This window comes from Aquarana catesbeiana, linkage group LG04 (assembly GCF_042186555.1).
Source record: "Aquarana catesbeiana isolate 2022-GZ linkage group LG04, ASM4218655v1, whole genome shotgun sequence".
NCBI lineage: Eukaryota > Metazoa > Chordata > Amphibia > Anura > Ranidae > Aquarana > Aquarana catesbeiana.
In genome coordinates, this window is record NC_133327.1 from 652,038,573 (window position 1) to 652,063,606 (window position 25,034).

General features: G+C 43.1%; 1 protein-coding gene across 1 annotated transcript in view; it reads left to right on the forward strand.

Annotated features, from left to right (window-relative positions):
• Window positions 1-25,034, forward strand: part of PLEKHH2 (pleckstrin homology, MyTH4 and FERM domain containing H2) — a 219,621-nt gene that overhangs the window by 93,251 nt on the left and 101,336 nt on the right. The window contains exons 3-4 of the mRNA XM_073628463.1: window positions 276-338; window positions 23,609-23,758. Coding sequence (XP_073484564.1) covers window positions 276-338; window positions 23,609-23,758 — 213 coding nt within the window. The remainder of the gene's footprint in view (window positions 1-275; window positions 339-23,608; window positions 23,759-25,034) is intronic.

Consider the following 25,034-nt stretch of genomic DNA (forward strand, 5'->3'; position numbering starts at 1 on the left):
CCGGGGGGCCACATGCGTCCCCTGTCCCTCTATCTAGGTTTTCGCATCACTGCGTATTGTTATTTATCTTCCGAATGAATCCTACAATTCATTATGCTTCATATTTGAACTGCAGATTGCCATTCTTTAAAACCGTTCATGCTTATCCTGTAATACACAGAGGCTTTCATCGCGATTAGAAGCTCATTAATAAAGTCACCCTTCATTACCAGGACTTCAAAGTTGGATTGTCTAAGTAATTACTGAATAATCAACACTTATTCTTTCTTGTGCAGATGCAGCAGCTGGAAAGACAAGTGATTGACGCAAATCGGCGGGCAGAGCAAGCATATGAGCAGGTAATTGTAAATAATGTCTATGTTGCATCTGTCAGCTGTCTTGTAATTAAAAAATTATGTTATATTGCAGTAACTGCCCCACATGAAGTCTCGATGTATAAATGTATATGAATTAAAGGGTGTTGTAGCAGAAGCAGCATGTGCGTGGGTTGACACCTTCCAGGTTGCCAAGAGATTGTGAGCACCTTTAACAGACAGAAGTGTTTCTTACTGCCTCCAGGGTAGCTGTACAGCAAACTGATACCTTCACTGCATCGGCCGGACCCTTTGGAAAGTGGACATTGGGGGTGTAGGCTCTCAAGAGAGTCTCTCTCTTGGGGTAGATTCACTGACAGCTTTCTGGCTGAGTATCATCAATATCAGGTGCCTTGAAGGGGGTACGATTGGAACATTTATTGCCAACATAAAATTGTATTTTGGTGATCATGTGGCTGGACAACAAAAGTGGACATTGGGGGTGTAGGTTCTCAAGAGAGTCTCTCTCTTGGGGTAGATTCACTGACAGCTTTCTGGCTGAGTATCATCAACATCAGGTGCCTTGAAGGGGGTACGATTGGAACAATTATGGCCACCATAAAATTGTATTTTGGTGATCATATGGCTGGCCACCAAAAGTGGACATTGGGGGGTATAGGCTCTCAAGAGAGTCTCTCTCTTGGGGTAGATTCACTGAGATCTTTCTGGCTGAGTATCATCAACATCAGGTGCCTTGAAGGGGGTACGATTGGAACAATTATGGCCACCATAAAATTGTATTTTGGTGATCATATGGCTGGCCACCAAAAGTGGACATTGGGGGTGTAGGCTCTCAAGAGAGTCTCTCTCTTGGGGTAGATTTACTGACAGCTTTCTGGCTAAGCATCATCAATATCAGGTGCCTTGAAGGGAGTATGATTGGAACATTTATGGCCACCATAAAATTGTATTTTGGTGATCATATGGCTGGCCACCATTTATATGGTTGTTATTCGTTGTAGATGGGCAGATACCTCAAGAAGAACAAGCAATGAGACATTTAGAATTTCTCAAAGGAGCTACGACTGCTTTTTTCTGTAATTTAGTTTTTTTTCAATGTGTTTTACATTAGTTTAGTTTGTTTATTTAGGGCTGGTTCACACCAGATGCGTAGGAACTCTGTTGAGTGGCTATTCCAGCACAGTCACAACGCATGGACAAGGCAAAATGCCTTGTCTCCTATGTGCCTGGTTAACTCCATTGCGTTGCATGCAGTACTTTTTTTCAGTGCACCGCAAGGCTGGCATTTGAACTTTTAGAAATGTGTTGTTCAAAGATTTTATTGCAAGGTATAAATGATACAAAAAGTTCCTTAAAAGGACTAGATTCAAGTAAGTATTACAATGGTAGTTATACATGGTCACGATAAGAGGATCCAAGAGAGCAGAAATAAAGTGCAAATCATACATAGGGATGCATTAATGTTGTTCGAATAAAACCACACAAGTTTGGAGTGTGTAGGCCATGCATAATCATTTATAGAGGACAAGTTAGGATATGACAGGTTATAGTGAGAGAAGAGTTTCCCGTAATGCGGCAATAGTGGAGCTAGTGCTCCCAAAACTTGGAGCTTCAAACTTCACTAATGAAGGGAAGGAAAGGATAGGTTTAACCCATCAAATTGAGGATAATGCAGTCTTGAAAGGAAAAAAAAAAGGTAAAAAAAAAAGAAAGGGGGAGGAGGTGTTCAGAAATGGTGCCTATAGACTATCGCTCAAATGGACAACATTAGCCTCCATTGTTAGTTGGCTACCAGACGAGAGAGGAGTTGAGAGAGAAGAGTAAGAGGAAATAAAAGGAAAGAGCAAGGCTAAAAGAAGAAAAAGTATGAAGTAAGAAAAAAGGGGAGGGGGGATGAACCCCAGGTACTTCTAGAGGAGACCTAAAATGCAGTTCCGAGAAAACTCAAGGAAGTTGCTAGTCATTGGGGCAAAAGGGACTCACTCAAGTTAGGTGGGGGATACTGTAATGTGTCACTCATGGTGCCCAGAAGGCTTTATATTTAGCCACTCAGTCCGTAACAACTGCTTTTATTTTTGAATGTATCATGGCTTGCGTAACCTTATTTTTAACCGCAAAGAAATAGAGGGTAGGGGCCTTCCACGCCTTAGCTATAACTTGTTTCCCCGCTATTGTGATTTGCAGGAGAAGCTTGACCTGACGTTGGGTCAATTCTGGAGGTTTTAGATTCAGAAGGGCAACAGCTGGATCCGGGAACTTTATGAAATGTCTGTGTGACATCTCAATAAAGTTTGCTTAAAAAAAAAATGGAAACAGTGAGATCAGCCAAGCTCAGCGCTTCATCACTGCGCTGAGCTCAGTCGGATTGCATGGCACACCAGCCGCTGCTCTGCAGTCCTGTGACTGGTGTAAACCGGCCCTAATGCCCTGTACACACGATAGGATTTTCAGACAACAAATGTTGAATGTGAGCTTGTTGTGGGAAAGTCCGACCGTTTGTAGGCTCCATAGAACATTTGTTGTCGGAATTTCCGCCAACAAATGTTTGAGAGCAGGTTCTCAAATTTTCCGACAACAAAACTTGTTGTTGGAAATTCCGAGCGTGTGTACACAATTTCGACACGCAAAAGTCCACGCATGCTCGGAATCAAGCAGAAGAGCCGCACTGGCTATTGAACTTCATTTTTCTCGGCTCGTCGCACGTGTTGTACGTCACCGCGTTCTTGACGTTTGGAATTTCTGACAACATTTGTGTGACCGTGTGTATGCAAGACAAGTTTGAACCAACATCCTTCGGAAAAAAATCCACGGTTTTGTTTTGGAAAATCCTATCGTGTGTACAGGGCATTTGTGTTATTTGTATTTGTGTTTTACCTTGTTTTGTGTGCCTTTAATTATGATTTGTATTACTTTACATTTCTTTCACTGTCTTTTTGTGAAAAAAAAAACATAAATTAATGAGGCTAATGAGGGGCTGGTACAGTTCCAGGATTGTTCAGGTTTATAAAAAAACAAAAAACTTCTGTAACCCCCAGGAGCTCCTCAAGGAGGTTACACCCCCTATAAACCACCCAAACTCCTTAAGTTTGTGTTCTCAATTGGATCCAATGCAATTTTGGATCCAATGTGATTTTTTTTTAACTTTTTTCAGCTTTTTTCAAAGTTTTTGCAATAGCGTTTTTTAGCATTCATTAGCGTTTTTTTAGCGTTTTTACGCGTTAGTGGTTTTTAGCATTTTTTAGCGCTTTTTTTTTTCAACATTTTTTTTTTTTTTTCAATGGATCAAAAACATTAAAAAACGTTGGTGAGCGACGTTTTTGAGCGTTTTTGAGTGTTTATCAGCGTTAGAGCGTTTTTACAGCTGAAAAACGTCTCTCAGAATCCACTGGTCCTGGGTTTTTTTTACAGCTTAAAAACGCCTATGCCATTTGCAGCTCAAAAACGCCTAGGTGGGCATGAAGCCATAGACTAACATAGACAGGCGTTTTTAAGCTGCAAAAAACGCTCAAAAAAGCGTCTGTAAAAACGTCCATGTACATGAGGCCTAATAGGCACCATGATTGCTGCCTATTTCTGCTAAAACAAATCTTTGTGCCTTTTTGGTACTCTAACATTTTATGTTAACTGTATGATTCACTTTACTCAATTAGAACTTGCCAAGACATTTGTTTCTGGAAAATGCCATCATCCTAAATGCTTCTTAGGCGGCAGACAAACAGAATGTCACTGGGCTGTAAAGTCAATGCAGAATCTCGTGCCCTTAAAAAAACAACAAATGCCAGCCTGCGTCAAGCAGTTACTGGAACTTTCTTGTTGCTAGGTAAACACTATCCTTGTAGGAAAGCAATATTTTGGGGATTTATCATTAAAATATAGTTTTAGCACTTAGCATGGCATTAAAGAGTTACTAAACCCAGGGTCCTGTATTCACTATATCTGGTCTCCCACAGTACACAGAACATGGAAATGAAATTATTTTAGTAAATATAAACTGCTAAATACCTTTTCTCATCAGCAGGATATAGCAGTCTTATGACTTCTCTGGTTAAAGCTTGTGGAGGAGTTTTCATTCTCCTCTGACTGTCCTATGAGGCTGCAGGACCCCTGACCCTCTCTCTAGACAGTACTGATTGGCCTTGTGCTGATCACATGCACCCTCCCAAAAAAAAAAAAAGAACTCTCTAGCAATACACACCAAACTGAGCATGTGCAGAGTGCCTCCAAGGCTCTGCTCTATCAGCAGGTGGATTAAGGATTGTGGAAGAAGTGGAGGATCAGAGAAGACAGGATCAAACAGCCTTTTTACACAGTGTGGAGCATTAACCCCTTAGGTTCCACATACAGACTGATTATACTGTTGTGGGTTTAGTGACACTTTACAGGCTCATTTTATATCTACAATTAAAAAGAGGTTTGTACTTCCCTGCTCTGTGCAGAGATATTGCAGAGAACGGCCACGCCGCTCCCCCGCACATTTAGGAGGAAGCAGGTTTGCCTCCTGAATGCCAAAAGCCGCTGATCTATTGCCCTCTGAAAAACGATTTGCCGAGGATCACTTTTCAGACAGTGGTAGAGACTGCTGCCTGTGTGAAAGAGCCCTAAATGTACAGCATACAAAACAAAAAACCTTTCGCTGATTGTATGGCGTAAACCCATTCTCACAGCCAGCATGGGAAAAACTCTTACTCAGCTATGAGTAAGCACTTCATGTAAGTGTGAAACGCGTCAGCTGCTGTTCTGTACCACCCGCAGTGGTGCCCTATGTACCCCATGATCCTGCTTTACGAATAAAAGACAAATATCATTTATTCCGGTGTGCGGCTGTCCAGATCTCTTCATCCATCCATACTTGCACCAGCAATTGCCAGCACCTGGGGCTCTCCTTTCTCTGGAGGTGAAGGATTTACACACCTTGGTTTGAATCATCCTGAGCGGTGGTGGCAAATATATTGCTTCATGGGAAAAACCCAGTTTAGGCTTCTGATTAACCTAGAGTAGGCTTGGCTTCTGATTAACCCACTTTAAATGGGTAACTATTTTCTTTTCCGTATTAACCTTACATTTGCATAGAGTCACATGAACACAGGTAAAGCTGATGCAACCCTTCTTACACCCCTATGGTTTGCATAACAATGTGCATACAGCATAAAATCAATGCAAAAACCCACTATAGAGACAAGAGTCTCCTCTCTTCTGTACTAAAAGGGCAAAGGCAATGTCATTTCCCTCAAATTAAAGGATTTTAATTTAGTGATATTCAAGAGACAGTTATGTGTTGGTAACCTGTCATTTGTGAGACATTGGATGAGGCTTACAGGCTGTTTTAGGCATAATCATTAAATCTAGGCAATGATCTGGAGGACTTGGTTGACTATCCTATTCCACAAAAGCTTCTAAATGCCACTGATTTTAAATACATTGGTATTAATATTTATATAGGAAAACTGCCATCAATGGAAGCTGCATTGGATGAGCTGGAGAGTTGGGGTGAGGATGTCGCGATCTTAAATTTGTTCAATTAGAGAAAACCTTGTATGCATTGAAAAAAAAATTACAAGACTTTCTCTGAATGGAGACAGTGCCAAGTAGGGCTGGTGCAAGGATTTTTGACACTTCATTTTGCCACCCCCCCCCCATTGGCCCCACCCCTGACTCCACCCCCTTTGCCCTGCCCATGTATACCCCACCTTTTTAATGAAGCGCCCATCAAATACAGCCTCACCAGCGCCCATCAAATGCAGCCTCACCAGCGCCCATCAAATGCAGCCTCACCAGCGCCCACCAAATGCAGCCTCACCAGCGCCCATCAAATACAGCCTCACCAGCGCCCATCAAATGCAGCCTCACCAGCGCCCATCAAATGCAGCATCACCAGCGCCCATCAAATGCAGCCTCACCAGTGCCCATCAAATTCAGCCTCACCAGCGTCCATCAAATGCAGCCTCACCAGTGCCCATCAAATACAGCCTCACCAGCGCCCATCAAATGCAGCCTCACCAGCGCCCATCAAATTCAGCCTCACCAGCGTCCATCAAATGCAGCCTCACCAGTGCCCATCAAATACAGCCTCACCAGCGCCCATCAAATGCAGCCTCACCAGCGTCCATCAAATGCAGCCTCACCAGCGCCCATCAAATACAGCCTCACCAGCGCCCATCAAATACAGCCTCACCAGCGCCCATCGAATACAGCCTCACCAGCGCCCATCAAATACAGCCTCACCAGCGCCCATCAAATACAGCCTCACCAGCGCCCATCAAATACAGCCTCACCAGCGCCCATCAAATTCAGCCTCACCAGCGCCCATCAAATTCAGCCTCACCAGCATCCATCAAATGCAGCCTCACCAGCATCCATCAAATGCAGCCTCACCAGCGCCCATCAAATACAGCCTCACCAGCGCCCATCGAATACAGCCTCACCAGCGTCCATCAAATACAGCCTCACCAGCGCCCATCAAATACAGCCTCACCAGCGCCCATCGAATACAGCCTCACCAGCGCCCATCAAATACAGCCTCACCAGCGCCCATCGAATACAGCCTCACCAGCGCCCATCAAATACAGCCTCACCAGCGCCCATCGAATACAGCCTCACCAGCGCCCATCAAATACAGCCTCACCAGCGCCCATCGAATACAGCCTCACCAGCGCCCATCAAATACAGCCTCACCAGCGCCCATCAAATACAGCCTCACCAGCGCCCATCAAATACAGCCTCACCAGCGCCCATCAAATACAGCCTCACCAGTGCCCATCAAATGCAGCCTCACCAGCATCCATCAAATTAATGTTTGCTTGCTTCCATTCATTCGAGAGTCGAGACACAGACACAATCCGCCGCCTCCGCCTCAGATGCTGAGACTTAGTTGCTTGTTGCAGAGAGAAAAGAGTAGGAACACCAGTGGCCGGGCGCCCTAGGCCAGAGAAGCAACAGGCCCCAGAACTATTTAGGTATCATCAAACGGGAAGTCAAGAACTCAAGGAACCCCTGACAACCTCTGAAGGCTGAACATGACTGTATTAGACAGTTGTCACTGCAACAGGGACCCCCTTGACAGATTTCTCTCACCCTTTGTTTCTGTGGCAACCCTAAAATTTGGTTTTCCGGTCACTTTCTGTACCAGAGGCAATAGTCACCATTCTACTCAAACCTACAAAAAAGCTTTGGCTTGAAAGCAGTGCAGGAAACGGTTAGCTCTTTTGCCTAGTAGCAATAAAGTTGACGGTTCAAATCCCAACAACGGTACTACCTGCCTGGAGTTTGCATTTTCTGCCTGTGTGGGTTTCCTCCGGTACTCCGGTTTCCTCCCACACTCCAAAGGCATGCTGGCAATGTGAATGTGTATGAATGTGAGTTAGAGACCTTAGATTGTAAGCTCCTGGAGGGCAGGGACTGATTAAAATATATAAATATACACTTACCAGCCTCTTTATTAGGTACACCTTGCTAGTACCAGATTGGACCCCCTTTTGCCTTCAGAACTGCCTTAATTGTTCATGGTATAGATTCAACAAGGTGTTGGAAATATTTCTCAGAGATTTTGGTCCATATAGACATGATGATATCACGCAGTTGCTGCAGATTTGTCGGCTGCACATCCATGATGCAAATCTCCCATTCCACCTCATCCCAAAAGTGCTCTATTGGATTGAAATCTGGTGACTGTGGAGGCCATTGGAGTACAGTGACCTCATTGTCCAGTGGTGAGATGATTGGAGCTTTGTGACACGGTGCATTATCCTGCTGGAAGGAGCCATCAGAAGATGGGGACACTGTAGTCATAAAGGGATGGACATGGTCAGCAACAATACTCAGGTAGGCCGTGGCGTTTAAACAATGCTCAATTGGTACTAAGGGGCCCAAAGTGTGCCAAGAAAATGTCCCTCGCACAAGTGATGGGGAACCTTGGCACCCCAGATATTTTGGAACAACATTTCTCATGATGTTCAATTACACTGCAGATTGCATGAGCATCATGGGAAATGTAGTTCCAAAACATCTGAGGTGTCAGGGTTCTCCATCACTACCCCACACCATTACACCACCACCAGCCTGAACTGTTGATACAAGGCAGGATGGATCCATGCTTTCATGTTGTTTACGCCAAATTCTGATCCCACCATCTGAATGTCGCAGCAGAAATTGAGACTCATCAGACCAGGCAACGTTTTTCCAATCTTCTATTGTCCAATTTTGGTGATCCTGTGTGAATTGTAGCCTCAGCTTCCTGTTCTCAGCTGACCACACCGGTGGCTGTAGCCCATCTGCTCCAAGGATCGATGTGTTGTACATTCAGAGATGGTATTCTGCATACCTTGTTTGTAACGAGTGGCTATTTGAGTTACTGTTGCCTTTCTATCACCTCAAACCAGTCTGCTCATTCTCCTCTGACCTCTGACATCAACAAGGCATTTTCCTCCACACAACTGCCGCTCACTGGATATTTTCTCTTTTTCGGACCATTTTCTGTAAACCCGAGAGATGATTGTGTGTGAAAATCCCAGTAGATCAGAAGTTTTTGAAATACTTAGACCAGCCCATCTGGCACCAACAACCATGCCACGTTCAAAGTCACCTAAATCTCCTTTCTTCCCCATTCTGATGCTCGGTTTAAACTTCAGCAAGTCGTCTTCACCGCGCCTAGATGCCTAAATGCATTGAGTTGCTGCCATGTGATTGGCTGATTAGCAATTTTTGTTACCAAGAAATTGAAATTATGTACCTAATAAGGTGGCCGGTGAGTGTATATACTTATGCATTATTTTTTGAGTAGAAAAACCTTTTTTACTGATTGATTAACCACTTCCTTCCCACTATATAGCAATATGACGTCAGCAAAGTGGTTGCGATATCCTGACCGGACGTCATATGATGTCGCCGGGATATCAAGCCGCTGCGCGCCCCCAGGGGTGCGCATTGCGGCGTTCAGTGGTGTGGTGCGTCAGTCTGACACACCGCAACTCCCATCTAGGTAAAGAGTCTCTGACGGAGACTCTTTACCACATGATCAGCCATATCCAATCACAGCTGATCATGATATAAACAGGAAGAACCGTTGATTGGCCTTTCCTCACTCGCATTTGACAGACGCCAGTAGAGGAGAGATGATCGGCTGATCTCCTGACGGGGGGGGGGGGGCCTGTGCTGATTGTTTATCAGCTCAGCCCCCTCGGATGCCCGCCCAGGACCACCAGGATGCCGCCAGGACCACCAGGGATGGCCACCACACTGGACCACCAGGTATGCCACCCTAGACTACCAGGGAAATGCCAATCTGTGCCTAGGCAGCTGCCAATCAGTGCCATTGTAAAATGCCTGCCAATGCCAGTGATGCCTATCAGTGAAATCCAGTGCCGGTGCCAGCCATCAGTGCCCATCAATGCCCATCAGTGCCGCCTTTCAGTGCCCATCAGTGCCACCTATCAGTTCCCATCATAAGTACCCATCAGTGCAGCCTTTCAGTGCCCATCAGTGTCGCCAATCAGTGCCCATCAGTGCCCACCGTTACCATCTATGAGTGCCCATCAGTGCCACCTATCAATGCCCATCAGTGACGCATATCAGTGCCGCCTATCAGTGCCCATCGTCAGTGCCCATCAGTACCACCTTATCGGTGCCACCTTATCATTGCCCATCAGTGCCCATCAGTGAAGGAGAAAACGTACTTATTTACAAAATTTTATAACAAAAACAAAGAAAAACTTTTTTTTTCAAAATTTTTGGTCTTTTTTTATTCCTTTAGCAAAAAATAAAAACTGCAGAGGTGATCAAATACCACCAAAAGAAAGCTCTATTTGTGGGAACAAAATGATAACAATTCTGTTTGGGTACAGTGTAGCATGACCGCGCAATTGTCACTGAAAGCTGAAAATTGGCCTGGGCAGGAAGGTGCGAAAGTGCCCGGTATTGAAGTGGTTAAATTGTTCCAAGTGTGTCACTAGTTTACTATCTCTCGTTAATGAAGAAACCTTCTCACCTCATTCTAAACCCGGACAGTGAGTGGGATCCCGGACCGTGAGTGTGATCCCAGACAGAGAGTGGGATCCCGGACAGTGAGTGGGATCCCAGACAGAGAGTGGGATCCCGGACAGTGAGTGGGATCCCGGACCGTGAGTGGGATCCCAGACAGAGAGTGGGATCCTGGACAGTGAGTGGGATCCCAGACAGAGAGTGGGATCCCGGACAGTGAGTGGGATCCCAGACAGAGAGTGGGATCCTGGACAGTGAGTGGGATCCCAGACAGAGAGTGGGATCCCGGACAGTGAGTGGGATCCCAGACCGTGAGTGGGATCCCGGACCGTGAGTGGGATCCCGGACAGTGAGTGGGATCCCAGACCGTTAGTGGGATCCCGGACCGTGAGTGGGATCCTGGACCGTGAGTGGGATCCCAGACAGAGAGTGGGATCCCGGACAGAGAGTGGGATCCCGGACAGTGAGTGGGATCCCGGACCGTGAGTGGGATCCTGGACCGTGAGTGGGATCCCGGACAGAGAGTGGGATCCCGGACCGTGAGTGGGATCAAGCAAAGTACACATGCACAACAGATGCTTCACTTTCCGGATCAGCTGGAAAGAACTCCAAAGTCACTCTGTGAATATTTGCATGTAAAGGGGCAATGATCTTCCCTAGCTGGACAAGCTGAATTCACAGTAAATGAAAAGCAGTCAAATGGAAACCTTCTATAATCACAGTGTAGTCTGTATGGAATATTTCAGTTATTTCACATGACTGCAGTGAGAGAATGTGGTTAAGCCGTCTCTATGTTGGTAGTAGTTTGACAACTTGTCCTAAACTTTCCATAGACTTTGCATTAACTTTGGATTGAATGGATTAGGGTTAACCAGGGTAATAGGAGATAATAAAATTGTGATTTTAACACAACCTTTTCATTGATGGCTAACTTTAGCCAAAATATGTTGTCTTTAAAAAAAAAAAAACAGAAGAATTGAAATCTCTGTCAGGTTTTTACTGTTATCTCTGGTCCCACTGCAGTGATTTCCTCTCATTTTAAAGTGGATGTAAACCCCCAATGTGGAAGTTGTGCCTATAGGTAAGGCAATAATAAGGCTTACCTATAGGTACAGTAAATATCTCCTAAATGTGTGCCTTTTAGGAGATATTTACTTTGTAGTGCCGTTTCTTCACTAGCAAATGCCGTGACTGCCGGCTCCAGCGCGCATGCGCGGGTGTGATGTCACGTGACTCCGGCCAGTCACAGACCTAGAGTCCACGGCCCTGGAAGGAAGAGGGGCGAAAATGGATGTGGCCTCCAGCGGGGACATCGCAGGCTTTGTTTGCAGGTAAGTGGCACATAATGTATGCGCCAAAAGTGCAGCAGAAGATGCAACGAATGGTATATACATTTAAAATCAGCCAAATGGCTACTCACACTTATATATAAAGATCACAAGGCATATAAGAGTATAATACTGTGGTCACTCAGCGGGTCCCCGGTTGATGGTGGTGTGTTGATGTTACCATGAGAGGAGAGGAACAACCGGCCGGACATCTGTCTTGTCTTCTCGGAACCAGCATGGATCACACATCGGAGTCACATCAGAAGAACATGGAGAGAATGTGTCAAATCATCCGCTTCTTCATCAGATCTAAATGGCTATTGATCTAAACCATCTATATAGAGATTCACACAGAGAGGCAATATCATTTACATACTTATTGTGAGAAAACATCTGAACAATTAAAATACATGTTTAACCCCTTCCCACCCGCTATATAGCAATATGACGTGGGCAAAGTGGTTGTGTTATCCTGACCAGACGTCATATGATGTGATCAGGATAACAAGCCGGCGCGAGCTCCGCGCGGCGATCGGTCTGACACACCGCATCTCTGATCTGGGTAGAGAATCTCTGACGGAGGCTCATTACCACGTGATCAGCTGTGTCCAATCACAGCTGATCACAATGAAAACAGGAAAAGCCGTGCATCGGCTTTTCCTCTATTGTGTCTGACAGACGCGAGTAGAGTAGAGCCGATCGGCGGCTCTCCTGACAGGGGGGTCTGTGCTGATTGATTATCAGCGCAGCCCCCCGAGGATACCTACCCAGGACCACCAGGGATGCCCACCCTGAAGACCACTAGGTATGCCACCCATGGCCACCAGGGTGATGTAAATGATATTCCAATATCATCATGAGACAAACACAAGGTATATATCTGAATGTGGGTATTATTATTGGTTCTTGTGTCTTATAAGACAATCAGTAATGATCAACAATAAAGAAGCTAATGACTGTGGGTACAAATATATTTTGAATAAGGGGTGTGGTATGTGTGAGAGATAAATTTTCCAAAAACTATATATTCATATCAAGTTATATTAGAATAAGTAAACCTAACCACTTCAATACCGGGCACTTAGACACCTTCCTGCCCAGACCAATTTTCAGCTTTCAGCGCTGTCGCAGTTTAAATGACAATTGCACGGTCATGCTACACTGTACCCAAATGAAATTTTTAGCATTTTGTTCCCACAAATAGAGTTTTCTTTTGGTGGTTTTTGATCACCTCTGCGTTTTTTATTTTTTGCTAAACAAATAAAAAAAGACCGAAAATTTTGAAAAAAATAAAAGTTTTGCTTTTGTTTCTGTTAAAAAAAATTGTAAATAAGTAAGTTTTCTCTTTCACTGATGGGCACTGATAAGGCAGCACTGACAGGCACTGATACGGCGGCACTAATGAGGTGGCACCAATGAGCGGGCACTGACGGGCACTGACGATGGGCACTGGTAGACGGCACTAATGGGCACTGGTAGGCGGCACTGATGGGTGGCACTGATATGCAGCACTGATGGGCATTGATATGCGGCACTGATGGGCACTCATGGGTGGCACTGGTTGGCACTGATAGGCGACACTGATGGGCACTGAAAGGCGGCACTGATGGGCACTGATAGGGTGGCACTGATGGGCACTGAAAGGCGGCACTGCTGGGCACTAATGGGCATTGATAGGGTGGCACTGATGGGCACTGATAGGCAGGACTGCTGGGCATTGATGAGCACTGATAGGTGGCACTGATGGGCACTGATACGTGGCACTGATATGAGGCACTGATAGGCATCCCTGGTGGCACTGGCAGTGGTAGGCATTGGAGTGGGCACTGATTGGCAGTTGCCTGGGCACATTTCCCTGGGGGTCTAGGGGGCATACCTGGTGGTCTATGGTGGTGGCCATCCTGGTGGTCCTGGTCGGCTTCCCTGGTAGTCCTGGGCGGCATCCGAGGGGGGGCTGCGCTGATAAACAGCACAGACCCCCCCCTGTCAGGAGAGCAGCCGATCGGCTCTCCTCTACTCGCGTCTGTCAGACTTGAGTGAGGAAAAGCCGATCATCGGCTCTTCCTATTTACATCATGATCAGCCATGATTGGACAGACTGACACACCGCAACAACGATCGCAGCGATGCGCGCTTAATATCCTGATCACGTCATATGATGTCCGGTCAGGATATTGAAACCACTTTGCCGCCATCATTTTGCTATATGGCGGGCGGCACGTGGTTAAGGATAGAAAATGTTCTATTTAAAATAAGGGGACAATTATTTAAAAGGAATTTATTATGGAAAAATAAAGTTCCAACCAATATCAGTCTCAATAAGGTGATTCAGGTTTTGTCAGTTTGTTGTTCTGAGAACTCTCCTCCAAAGGTCAGACTTCTACTGACATGTCTCCCCTCCCCCCCTGCACAGCCATTCACTGGTAAGACCAGTGTTCTGCTGTTTCCCCACCCTCACCTCTCTAAGCAGCTGAGAACAGAGACAATGTAAACACAAAATTGTAAAAAAGGCATTTATAATGCTTTTTTTTATCTATACACAAATGTTTTGCCTTTCATTTCTATTTAAAATTGAATAGGTTGTTTTACAAGGTCAGAGTTTATATATACTTTAATTGTTTTTTAATCCCTTCTTACCACTGGATTATTTTTTAAAATAGATGCTCTCATGTCCATAGCTCCCAACTGTCCCTGATTTGGAGCAGTGTCCTTCTGTCCCTCATTCCTCCTCATTTGTCCCTCATTTTGGTCTGATCTATATAGATGTATATAAAATGCACTTTTTATCTATCAAAAAGTGTTTTCCAGCACTAAACATTTCATCTGATTTCTAAATTGCTGCATTTGTAAATTCCAAAAGCCAATATAAAGGAATCGTAGTGGTAAAAAAAGCACTTGTGGGTTTAACCAATCTTATTTTTTTGAACAATTCTCCTTTAAGGGGGCGTGGCAGGGGGTGTGTGTCCTATGCCTGTATACTTTTGCTGATAGGTGTCCCTCATTCTCATCTCAAAAAGTTGGGAGGTATGCATGTCTACCAAACCCAGCCACATGCTGCCATTTATTACAGGTATTTTATATAATGTAGACAATTTACACAGCGCTTTACATATTGTATATTCACATCAGTCCCCGCCCTCGAGGAACTTACAATTTAAGGTCCCTAACTCACAGGCATACATACACATACTAGGGCCATTTTAGACAGAAGCCAGGTAACCTGCCAGCATGTCTCTTGGAGTATGGGAGGAAACCAGAGCACCCGGAAGAAAACCAACCCAAGCCCAGGGAGAATGTCCAAACTCCATTGTGTCCCTACTGGGATTCAAATCGAGGACCCTAGTGCTGCAAGGAAGAAGTGCTAATCAATAAACCACTGTGGTGCCCACTTCTTTACTCTTCTTTACTTATCTCATCAGGAGGCCACTGTCTCTTCCTGGTTCTTGCACCTGGCTCCCCTAAAGGCTCACAGTGCTGGTTCTCAACCCTATCCTCAAGTACCCCCAACAGGCCATGTTTTGGGAATTTCTCTTAGATAAAATAGCTGTCCAAAATACCAAGCCATTGACTCTGATTTAAAGGGGTTGTAAAGGTTCATGTTTTTTCACCTTATTGCATCCTATACATTAAGGTGAAAAAACACCTGTCAGTGACCGGCCCCCCAGCCAGTTTTACTTACCTGAACCCTCAAACTTGTCCCACGGGGACGCGCTGTCTCTCGGCTAGGGGGTTCTCGGCTGTTGATTGGGTAGATTAATAGCAGCGCAGCCATTGGCTCCCACTGCTGTCAATCAAATCCAATGACGTGAGGCCGAGTCCTGCATTCGGCGTCTATGGACGCCGAATGCTGGACTCAGGAGCGCACCTGCAAGGTAACCCCCCGGGGGAGCACTTCTCCTAGGGGGTTATCTGATGCGGGGAAGAGCCAAGAGAGCCGCCGAGGGACCCCAGAAGACGAGGTTCGGGGCCTCTCTGTGCAAAACGAGCTGCACAGTGGAGGTAAGTATGATATGTTTGTTATTTTTTTTTTTTAAAAAGAACCTTTAGTGTCACTTTAACTGCTTCAGCCCCGGAAGATTTTACTCCATTCCTGACCAGAGCACTTTCTGCGATACGGCACTGCGTCGCTTTAACTGACAATTGCGCAGTCGTGCGACTCTGCACCTACACAAAATTGATGTACTTTTTTTCCCCCAAATAGAGCTTTCTTTTGGTGGTATTTGATCACCTCAGCGGTTTCTATTTTTTGCGTTATAAACAAAAAAAGAGCGACAATTTTGACAAAAAACGTATTATTTTGTACTTTTTGCTATAATAAATATCCCCATTTTGTTTTAAAAAAGCAAATTTTTTGATCAGTTTAGGCCGATATACGTATTCTTCTACATATTTTTGGTAATAAACATTGCAATAGGCGTATATTGATTGGTTTGTGCAAAAGTTATAGTATCTAAAAAATAGGGGATAAATTTAGAGTATTTTAATTTTTTTATTTTTTTTACCAGTTTGGCAGCGATCTGCGATTTTTATTGTGACTGCAACATTTTGGCGGACACATTGGACAATTTTGACACATTTTTGGGACCATTGGCATTTATACAGCAATCAGTGCAATAAAAATGCATTGATTACTGTAAAAATGTCACTGGCAGTGAAGGGGTTAACACTAGGGGGCGATCAAGGGGTTAATTGTGTTCCCTAATGTGTGTTCTAACTGAAGGGGGTGTGGGACTTGCTAGGGGCAGAGATAGATCGCTGTTCATACCTTGTATGAACAGACAATCTGTCTCTTCTCCTCTCAGAGAACCGGGATCTCTGTGTTCGCATTGGCTCCGGGGGTGAGCAGCGCGTGCGCGCCCCTAGTAGCCACCAGAAGAAGCGACGTAACATGGTGGCGATTCACGGCGGTGAGCCATGTTGTTGCAGTACAATTGACGATTGTGACATCATTCTCACCTAGGCGAGAATCCTGTAAGTGCTGAAGGGGTGGGTGGGGTGCTAGGATTGCAATAATGGAAAGTGAATGGGTAGGTTGAAGTGCTGCAAAAATATGTACAATAGCCAGGCATTTATTGATACATTAACCTTTTAACCAGTTGTCTGCAGTCCAAATATGAGAGTGAATTTTTTAAATTCTCTTAAAGTAGAACTATAGGTAAAACTTTGTTTTTTCATTTTGGATAGAGCAAGGGAGGGTTATAACCCCTGTAAGATTTTTGTTCGCCATCTGTGTTCCATTGCAGAGATTTCCCTTTACTTCCTGTCCCATAGCCAAACAGGAAGTGAGAGGAAATCCCTGCAAATTACTTTTCTGGGGACAGACCAAAATTTGGTATTTTCTTTTACTTTCACTTTCAATGATAATGGTAAACAGGACAAATAGAGAGAGGGGAGATCTCCTAAAACAGGGGCACAGACAGCAATAAAAAACTGGCAGGTGTTTTAATCCCTCTCCACTCCACTATACAAAACCAAAAAAAAGTTATGCCTTTAGTTATACTTTAAAGTGGTTGTAAACGATCACCTTGTAAAACAATCCATTCAGTTTCAAATAGAAATGAAATGCAAAACATTTTTGTATACATTAAAAAAAAAAAAAAAAAAAAACAAAACATTATAAATACCTTTTTTTCCCTTTTTTTTAAGTGATAACATTTCCTCTGTTCTCAGCACAGCTAGAGAACTGACCACGGTGTGCTCTCCTGCTTAGTGTGGTCGGTTTTTAATAGGAAAGCAGAGGGATTGGCACGAACACAAGGAATTTCACATAAAGGAAACAATATAAAGAGAACAGGAGATTTTCATATACAAGTACATGATACAGCAGCCACATATCAGGAATATGAAATGTTGGGGTAACAACTAAAGCCTCGTACACACGATCAGATTGTTGGCTAACAAAACCGTGGAATTTTGACCGAAGGGCGTTGGCCCAAACTTGTCTTGCATACACACGGCCACACAATTGTCGGCCAACAAACACGAACATAGTGACGTACTACGTTGTTTTTCAGCTCTTTAGCGCCACCCTTTGGGCTCCTTCTGCTAATTTCGAAGTTTGGTAAGTGTTGATTCACACTTTTAATTTCGTACTTTTCAGTTTGCTTCTGAACGGCCGTTCGTCAACCAGACATGTTGCGGAATCGGAGGAGATAACGTGTTATTTATTATTGGCCTTGGAGTTATTGCTTTGACATTATTGTTTTGGTTGAATAATGATTTGATTTGGTATATTTTCTATATTTTTAGATGCATAGAATGCACTTTTTGGTTAAGTTCTATTGGCAGATAGCATGTCTAATTTTATTTTTGTTATTTTTTTAATGCACAATAAAAAAGATGTGCAGAATAATACTTGGCTATGTGTTTTACTTCAAATGACAGTTTGGGAGTAGGCAGTTACAAATACAATGTAAAATTAACAAGGGACACCAACATAGTTGTATCTTTGATCTTAACAACTACGAGATAATGGTGTTGTGGTAACTTGGCCAAATATAAAAAAAAAAAAAAAAAGCATAATAATATTATTCTTGATATCACTAGAAAAAAAAAGCCTTTAAAAATTAGTTTGCAATAACTCCATCAGTATCACCAGCAAAGCAGCTTCATTATTATCCCATTAAAGAAGAAGAGAATTGTGCGCTGCATTTAGAGATTTAATAATTTGCCACGTCACAAACGTCAATTCTCCATGACAAACGCTAGTTTACAAGACCGTCCGCTTCTGGCTCGTCCTTGCTTCCAAGCATGCGTGTTTGTACTTTGGACTTTTGTGAGACGGACTTGTGTACACACGCTCGGAAAATCCAACAACAGACATTTGTCCACGGAAAATTTATAAACCTGCCATCCAACATTTGTCCACGGAAAGTTGGCCAACAATTGTCTGATGGAGCGTACACGCGGTCAGATTTTCTGCCAACAGTCTGTCATCACACATTTCCCGTCGGAAAATCCGATCGTGTGTACGAGGCTTAACTTTACAGAGTACAATCATCACCTTCTCCTGTGGGATTGAAAAAATCCTCTATAGGAATTCCTCACTACCTCTATTATTCCACCTTACCTTGGGATCCTTCCCCTCCTGTTGTATCAGAAGTCTCATTATGCATGCTGCATTTTTATGATTTTAAAATAAACGCAAAACCCAGATGGGAGATTGATGAGGTACAAAATTCCAGCCAGCGTCTTCCCAAAACTCAAAGACAGCATTCTCCAAATACTTTTTCCAAGGTTAAAATAGAATGAGTTGGTTTCATCAGCAAGTCTCATTAAAGCTCCTTCTCCTACTGATTTTTCTGTTTGCTGGTGTTACCTAATAAAGATTTACTATGTTTGTGTCTAGGGAAGCTCTATTAAACTGTGATAGTATTAACTGAGCATACCTGCATAAGCCATAGATGGTAGTAGATGACAGCATCTGATCCAAGCCTATACAGAGGGCTATAGACCCTAAGCATTACCCCAATAAGTGCTTTCCCTGTGCTCATGTACACCTGTAGGTTTCAAGGAATAAGTGTACCACTCCACTAAAACAATAAGCCATCATACATTAGCAATCCTGCCGATCAACTCGCCTGCAAAAGAATCAAGAATGACCCATAATGATACATACAGTGCCTTGACAAAGTATTCATACCCCTTGAAATTTTCCACATTTTGTCATGTTACAGCCAAAAACGTATATGTTTTTTTCGGGATTCTATGTGATAGACCAACACAGTGGAAGGAAAATGATAAATGGTTTCCATTTTTTTTTTTATAAATATATTTGAAAAATGTGGCATGCATTTGTATCCAGCCCCCCTTTACTCTGATACCCCTAACTAAAATCTAGTGGACCAATTGCCTTCAGAAGTCACCTAATTAGTAAATAGAGTCCACCTGTGTGTAATTTAATTTCAGTATAAATACATCTGTTCTGTGAAGCCCTCAGAGGTTTGTTAGAGAACCTTAGTGAACAACCAGCACCATAAAGGCCAAGGAACACACCAGACAGATCAGGGATAAAGTTTTGAACCTCTCACAGAGCACTGTTCAATCCATCATCCGAAAATGGAAAGAGTATGGCACAACTGCAAACCTACCAAGACATGGCCGTCCACCTAAACTGACAGGCCGGGCAAGGAGAGCATTAATCAGAGAAGTAGCCAAGAGGCCCATGGTAACTCTGGAGGAGATGCAGAGATCCACAGCTCAGGTGGGAGAATCTGTCCTCAGGACAACTATTAGTCGTGCACTCCACAAATCTGGCCTTTATGGAAGAGTGGCAAGAAGAAAGCCATTGTTAAAAAAAGCCATAAGAAGTCCATTTGCAGTTTGCGAGAAGCCATGTGGGGGACACAGCAAATATGTAGAAGAAGGTGCTCTGGTCAGATAAGACCAAAATTGAACTTTTTGGCCTAAAAGCAAAATGCTTTGTGTGGCGGAAAACTAACACTGCATATCACCCTGAACACACCATCCTCACCGTGAAACATGGTGGTGGCAGCATCATGTTGTGGGGATGCTTTTCTTCAACAGGGACAGGGAAGCTGAGCAAAGTTGATGGGAAGATGCATGGAGCCAAATACTTTCTTAGAAGAAAACCTGTTAGAGTCTGCAAAAGACTTGAGACTGGGTCACCATCCAGCAGGACAACGACTCTAAACATACAGCCAGAGCTACAATGGAATGGTTTAGATCAAAGCATATTCATGCGTTAGAATGGCCCAGTCGAAGTCCAGACCTAAATCCAATTGAGAATCTGTGGCAAGACTTGAAAATTGCTGTTCACAGACATTCTCCATCCAATCTGACAGATCTTGAGCTATTTTGCAAAGAAGAATGGGCAAAAATGTCACTCTCTAGATGTGCTAAGCTGGTAGGAACATACCCAAAAAGACTTACAGCCGTAATTGCAGCAAAGGTGGTTCTACAAAGTATTGACCCAAATACAAATGCACGCCACCCTTTTCACATATTTATTTGTAAAAAACTTGGAAAACCATTTATCATTTTCCTTCTACTTCACAATGATGGGCCACTTTGTGTTGGTCTATCACATAAAATCCCAATAAAATACATTTATATTTTTGGTTGTAACATGACAAAATGTGTAAAATTTGAAGGGGGTATGAATACCTTTTCAAGGCACTGGACTATACACATCGTTTTTGTGTGTTAAGGAACATACAGTATATTAACACACACTTCTCATGCATTAAGGGGCATTGTGCTAAGGCAGGCTATTCATCTAAATGGGCTGACAACACACCACAAGTGAAAATTGGTCATGCATCTTTTTTCTGATGCAGCATACCGTAATGCATAGTAGTATGTTATTGGGTGTTGTGCTGCACTGCATCATGGGTTTGTTTGTGTTGGGGGTGCAATGTATTAGTCTGTAGGGGGTGCCATTCAAAATTAATGACACCACATTGTACTGCAAAGCGATATGTGAATTGCGGTACCGGATTGCATTGGCGAAAATGGGAGCTCCATGAGCAGAGCCCTCCTATTTCTTTTGTATTGAACTGTATTGTAATTGTTCTATCCCCTTTATATTGTAAAGCGCTGAGCAAACTGTTGGCGCTATATAAATCCTGTATAATAATAATGAGCGTAGTGAGAACATTCTACTGGTCCTGCTGCATCACTCCCTCACTGGCTGAACCGCTGAGGTGCTGCTCCATTGCTGCTCCTTCATTCACAAGCAAGATTCTACAGTCCTTTGGCCAGCAAGGGTGTGACGCCATAGAATTTTTGTGATCTCTTTACTGCTAGAATGGGTGTTTTTTTCTACAGTAACTATCCTGGTCATTTCCAATTTCATTTGAAAAAAGGAAAAACAAACCTAAACCCTGTAAAAAAATTGACTTACAAAAATGTGTTTTCTTCCTTCACTTCTATCTAAGACCAACCTCTTAAATCTAAGCTCCTAATCACAAACTGTCACTGGATTCTGCTGCAACAAGGCCATCATCATCATCATCATTTTCCTGCAGCAATTCCATCATCATCAACATCATCATCATCTTCCTGAAGCAGTTCCATCATCATCATCATCATCATCATCTTGCTGCAGCAATTCCATCATAATCATCATCATCTTCCTGAAGCAGTTCCATCATCATCATCATCATCATCTTGCTGCAGCAAGGCCATCATCTACTGGGCTGCTCTTTATATGTCACTTTTTGGGCAAATAGCCCTTCTTTAAGCTAAGCAGTACAGCTCAGAGATATTTCCCAAGGCTGACGTAACTAAGTATTTTTTATTTCGGTTTTGTCTTTCATACCTAAAGAACCAATATGTTGAGAAAAGCCTACACCGCGTTGAGGTGTCAGGTTCACTTTATTGCCTTGCCAGTGTTGGACTTGCCACCTACTTAAACTCTGTAAACTTTTCTTCTCCACAGATAAACAATTAAGTGTATGTTTTAGGAATGTCAGAAGACACAGAGAACAGATGGAAGGGGGCCTTCATTTTGACTTTAAAAGGATATATTTAGTTTTACTACTATGAGATTCCACTAAATAAATACAAGGCTTTCAAGGATATTTAATGACTTTCTGGCAGTGGTCCAAAGGAGCACAGGAATTCTACTTGTCACGGCTTCTGTTCACTAATAAATCAGGGATATGTTTGCTGTTGGCCATGGTGCTGAGCATTTTTCATATGGACTTCAAGAGAAATAGTGTAGCCAAAACTACAGATGTATTATGATTATAGCTGCTACTACTGATTTGGAGCTCCTCTGTGCATTAATCAGTCGCCATTCTGCACCATCTAGTTTGATCACAGCACATGCAAAGCAGAATACATATTACTTATTTTTGAAATGATGATAAATCAGTAGAAGAAATGGATAAGACCTTTAAAACACTTAAGGCGCCTTTATGTCACTTAGACGTTGATTTTCTAAAATTTGAGAGTGCAAAATCTGGTGCAGCTCTGCATGGTAGCCAATCAGCTTCTAAATTTGATTTGGTCAATTAGGCTTTGAAAAAAAAACCTGGAAGCTAATTGGTTTCTATGCAGAGCTGCACCATATTTTGCACTCTCCAGTTTTAGTAACTATTCTGTCTTGTTTTCAATGTTAGTCCAACAGATCTATGATTTACTTAAGCTATTATTATTATTCTTGGTGGCATTCTGGTATGTGTGCTAACTTCAGGCAGTTTCATGGTTCTGCATGCTAGGCCTCAACCATAGCAACAGTTTGGCATCTCTTGTCCTCAATTGTTTAATACAGATCTTCCATAATTTACGTGCTAGGGACAATAGAAGCACATGACAGTGGAACAAAGTAGGGTAGGTCAGGTTAGGAATTGTGAAGAATTACAGCTGTTATGCCAATCCTGTTAATAAGAGTCACTACCCTTTCCTAACAAGAGATATTAGAGGTAGAGTTTCATTGATAATGGAGATGAAGGTGGTGTTATATGGTATCCTATTAAGAAAGCTTGATAGGATATGGAAGGTATGGCTCACTGTAATAGAGTCTCACTAAGAGGTAAAGCTGGTAGTGTTTGGTATTCTCCCAAAAAATTGTGTGTCCCCCAAGAATAGGGAAGGTATGACTCACTATAGTGGGGGGTCTTACTGATGAAGGTGGATTTTAAAAAATCCTCCATGATCAGCGGATTAAAGAACAGATTGTTGAACTTCATAGCTTTGGGCATGCTATTGTGTCAAACTTTCTGCTTGTAGAATCACTGCAGGTTGGGGTACAGTATACATAGGGCCTCCCCTGTATCTATTTGACAACTACTGGAAAACGCTGAACTCCAGCTTGGTTCTCCTGCCTCACTTGTCTGACTCCTTTTTGGGCATGCTGTCCACATAGGATTTATGCTTTATGTTTTTTTTTGTAGGTAGCTGTGAGTTATTTGTATGTTGGAAATGCTGTCTATGTACCTTAAATAGGGGGAAAATGCTATAAAGCTGGTTGTGGTCAGTTTAAACCGTTGTGTGGACTCTTGTTCTCATATACTCTCGTTATTTTAGGTCCAAATCATGGAAGAAAAGCTGAGAGCGGCCAATGTGCAGACCAGCGAATCCGAGATGAGGTGGTACAAGAAGAGCCAAGAACTGGAAGTCTTAGTGCAGGAGAAGGATGAACTCATCCAGTGTCTGGAACAAGAGCTAGAAGAACAGGTGACATTGGGTTTCTGCTGCATTTTTCTCTGTCAGTGGTCTCTAAACTGTGGCTCAGGGGCTGAATGCAGCCCTTTGCTTGCCTTGTTCTTCAAGTGCTTGGCAAGTGTGCAATTTGCCAGTGAAAATGTTCAGCAAGTTAACAGACTTATGCCCCGTACACACGATCAGATTTTCCGACAACAAATGTTGGGTGTGAGTCTTGTTTCCGATCGTGTGTACATAAGTCCGTCGGACAAAAGTCACTAAGAACAAAAATAGTAACCCCCTCAGTTGGAACTTTAGATAGACCACCCACTCAGAAATGAGTAAAAAACAATCTTTAATAATGAAAAAAACATATAAAATCCACAAATGACGAAGATACACAACGTGAATTACATGGAAAGTCATAAAAATGTTGTACACATAGTTAGCATATAATGTAGATACCCGACGCGTTTCCGGTATGAGATGTTCAAATACCTTCATCAGGGGCCAAGGGTTCAAACAGTTTTTAGCATTCAAATACATTCTAAAATTACAAAAAGATATGTCAGATACCACATATAAACAGAGCGTAAATATGTCAAACAATGCATACAAACAGAGCAAGGGAAGTCATACAAAAGGAGGGGAATGTATTGAATGCTAAAAACTGTTTGAACCCTTGGCCCCTGATGAAGGTATTTGAACATCTCATACCGGAAACGCGTCGGGCATCTACATTATGTGCTAACTATGTGTACAACATTTTTATGACTTTCCATGTAATTCACGTAGTGTATCTTCGTCATTTGTGGATTTTATATGTTTTTTTCATTATTAAAGATTGTTTTTTACTCATTTCTGAGTGGGTGGTCTATCTAAAGTCCCAACTGAGGGGGTTACTATTTTTGTTCTCATTGATAGGGATGAGACCACCTTGCTCTTTGTGATATGATGGGAGCCTCTCGTTTTTCTGACCAAAGTCACTACGTTCGTAATTGTTGGCCAAAATTTGTGTGACCGTGTGTATGCAAGACAAGTTGTAGCCAACAACTTTCGAACAAAAATCCACGGTTTTGTTGTCAGAAAGTCCAATCGTGTGTACGGGGCTTTACAATTCAACATTGCCACAAATGGCTGGCAAGTTATCCTTGCTGTCTGGGAGATTTTCTATGGCATTAGGCACAATCTGTAAGTTTTCCTTTAAGCATAGTGGATCATTTAGGATCTTAACCAGATATAATAGAAGAGAATAGGCAATTAATTGTTTTTCAAAGTTGATTGTTTCACTGTCTCGTGTTATAAAATA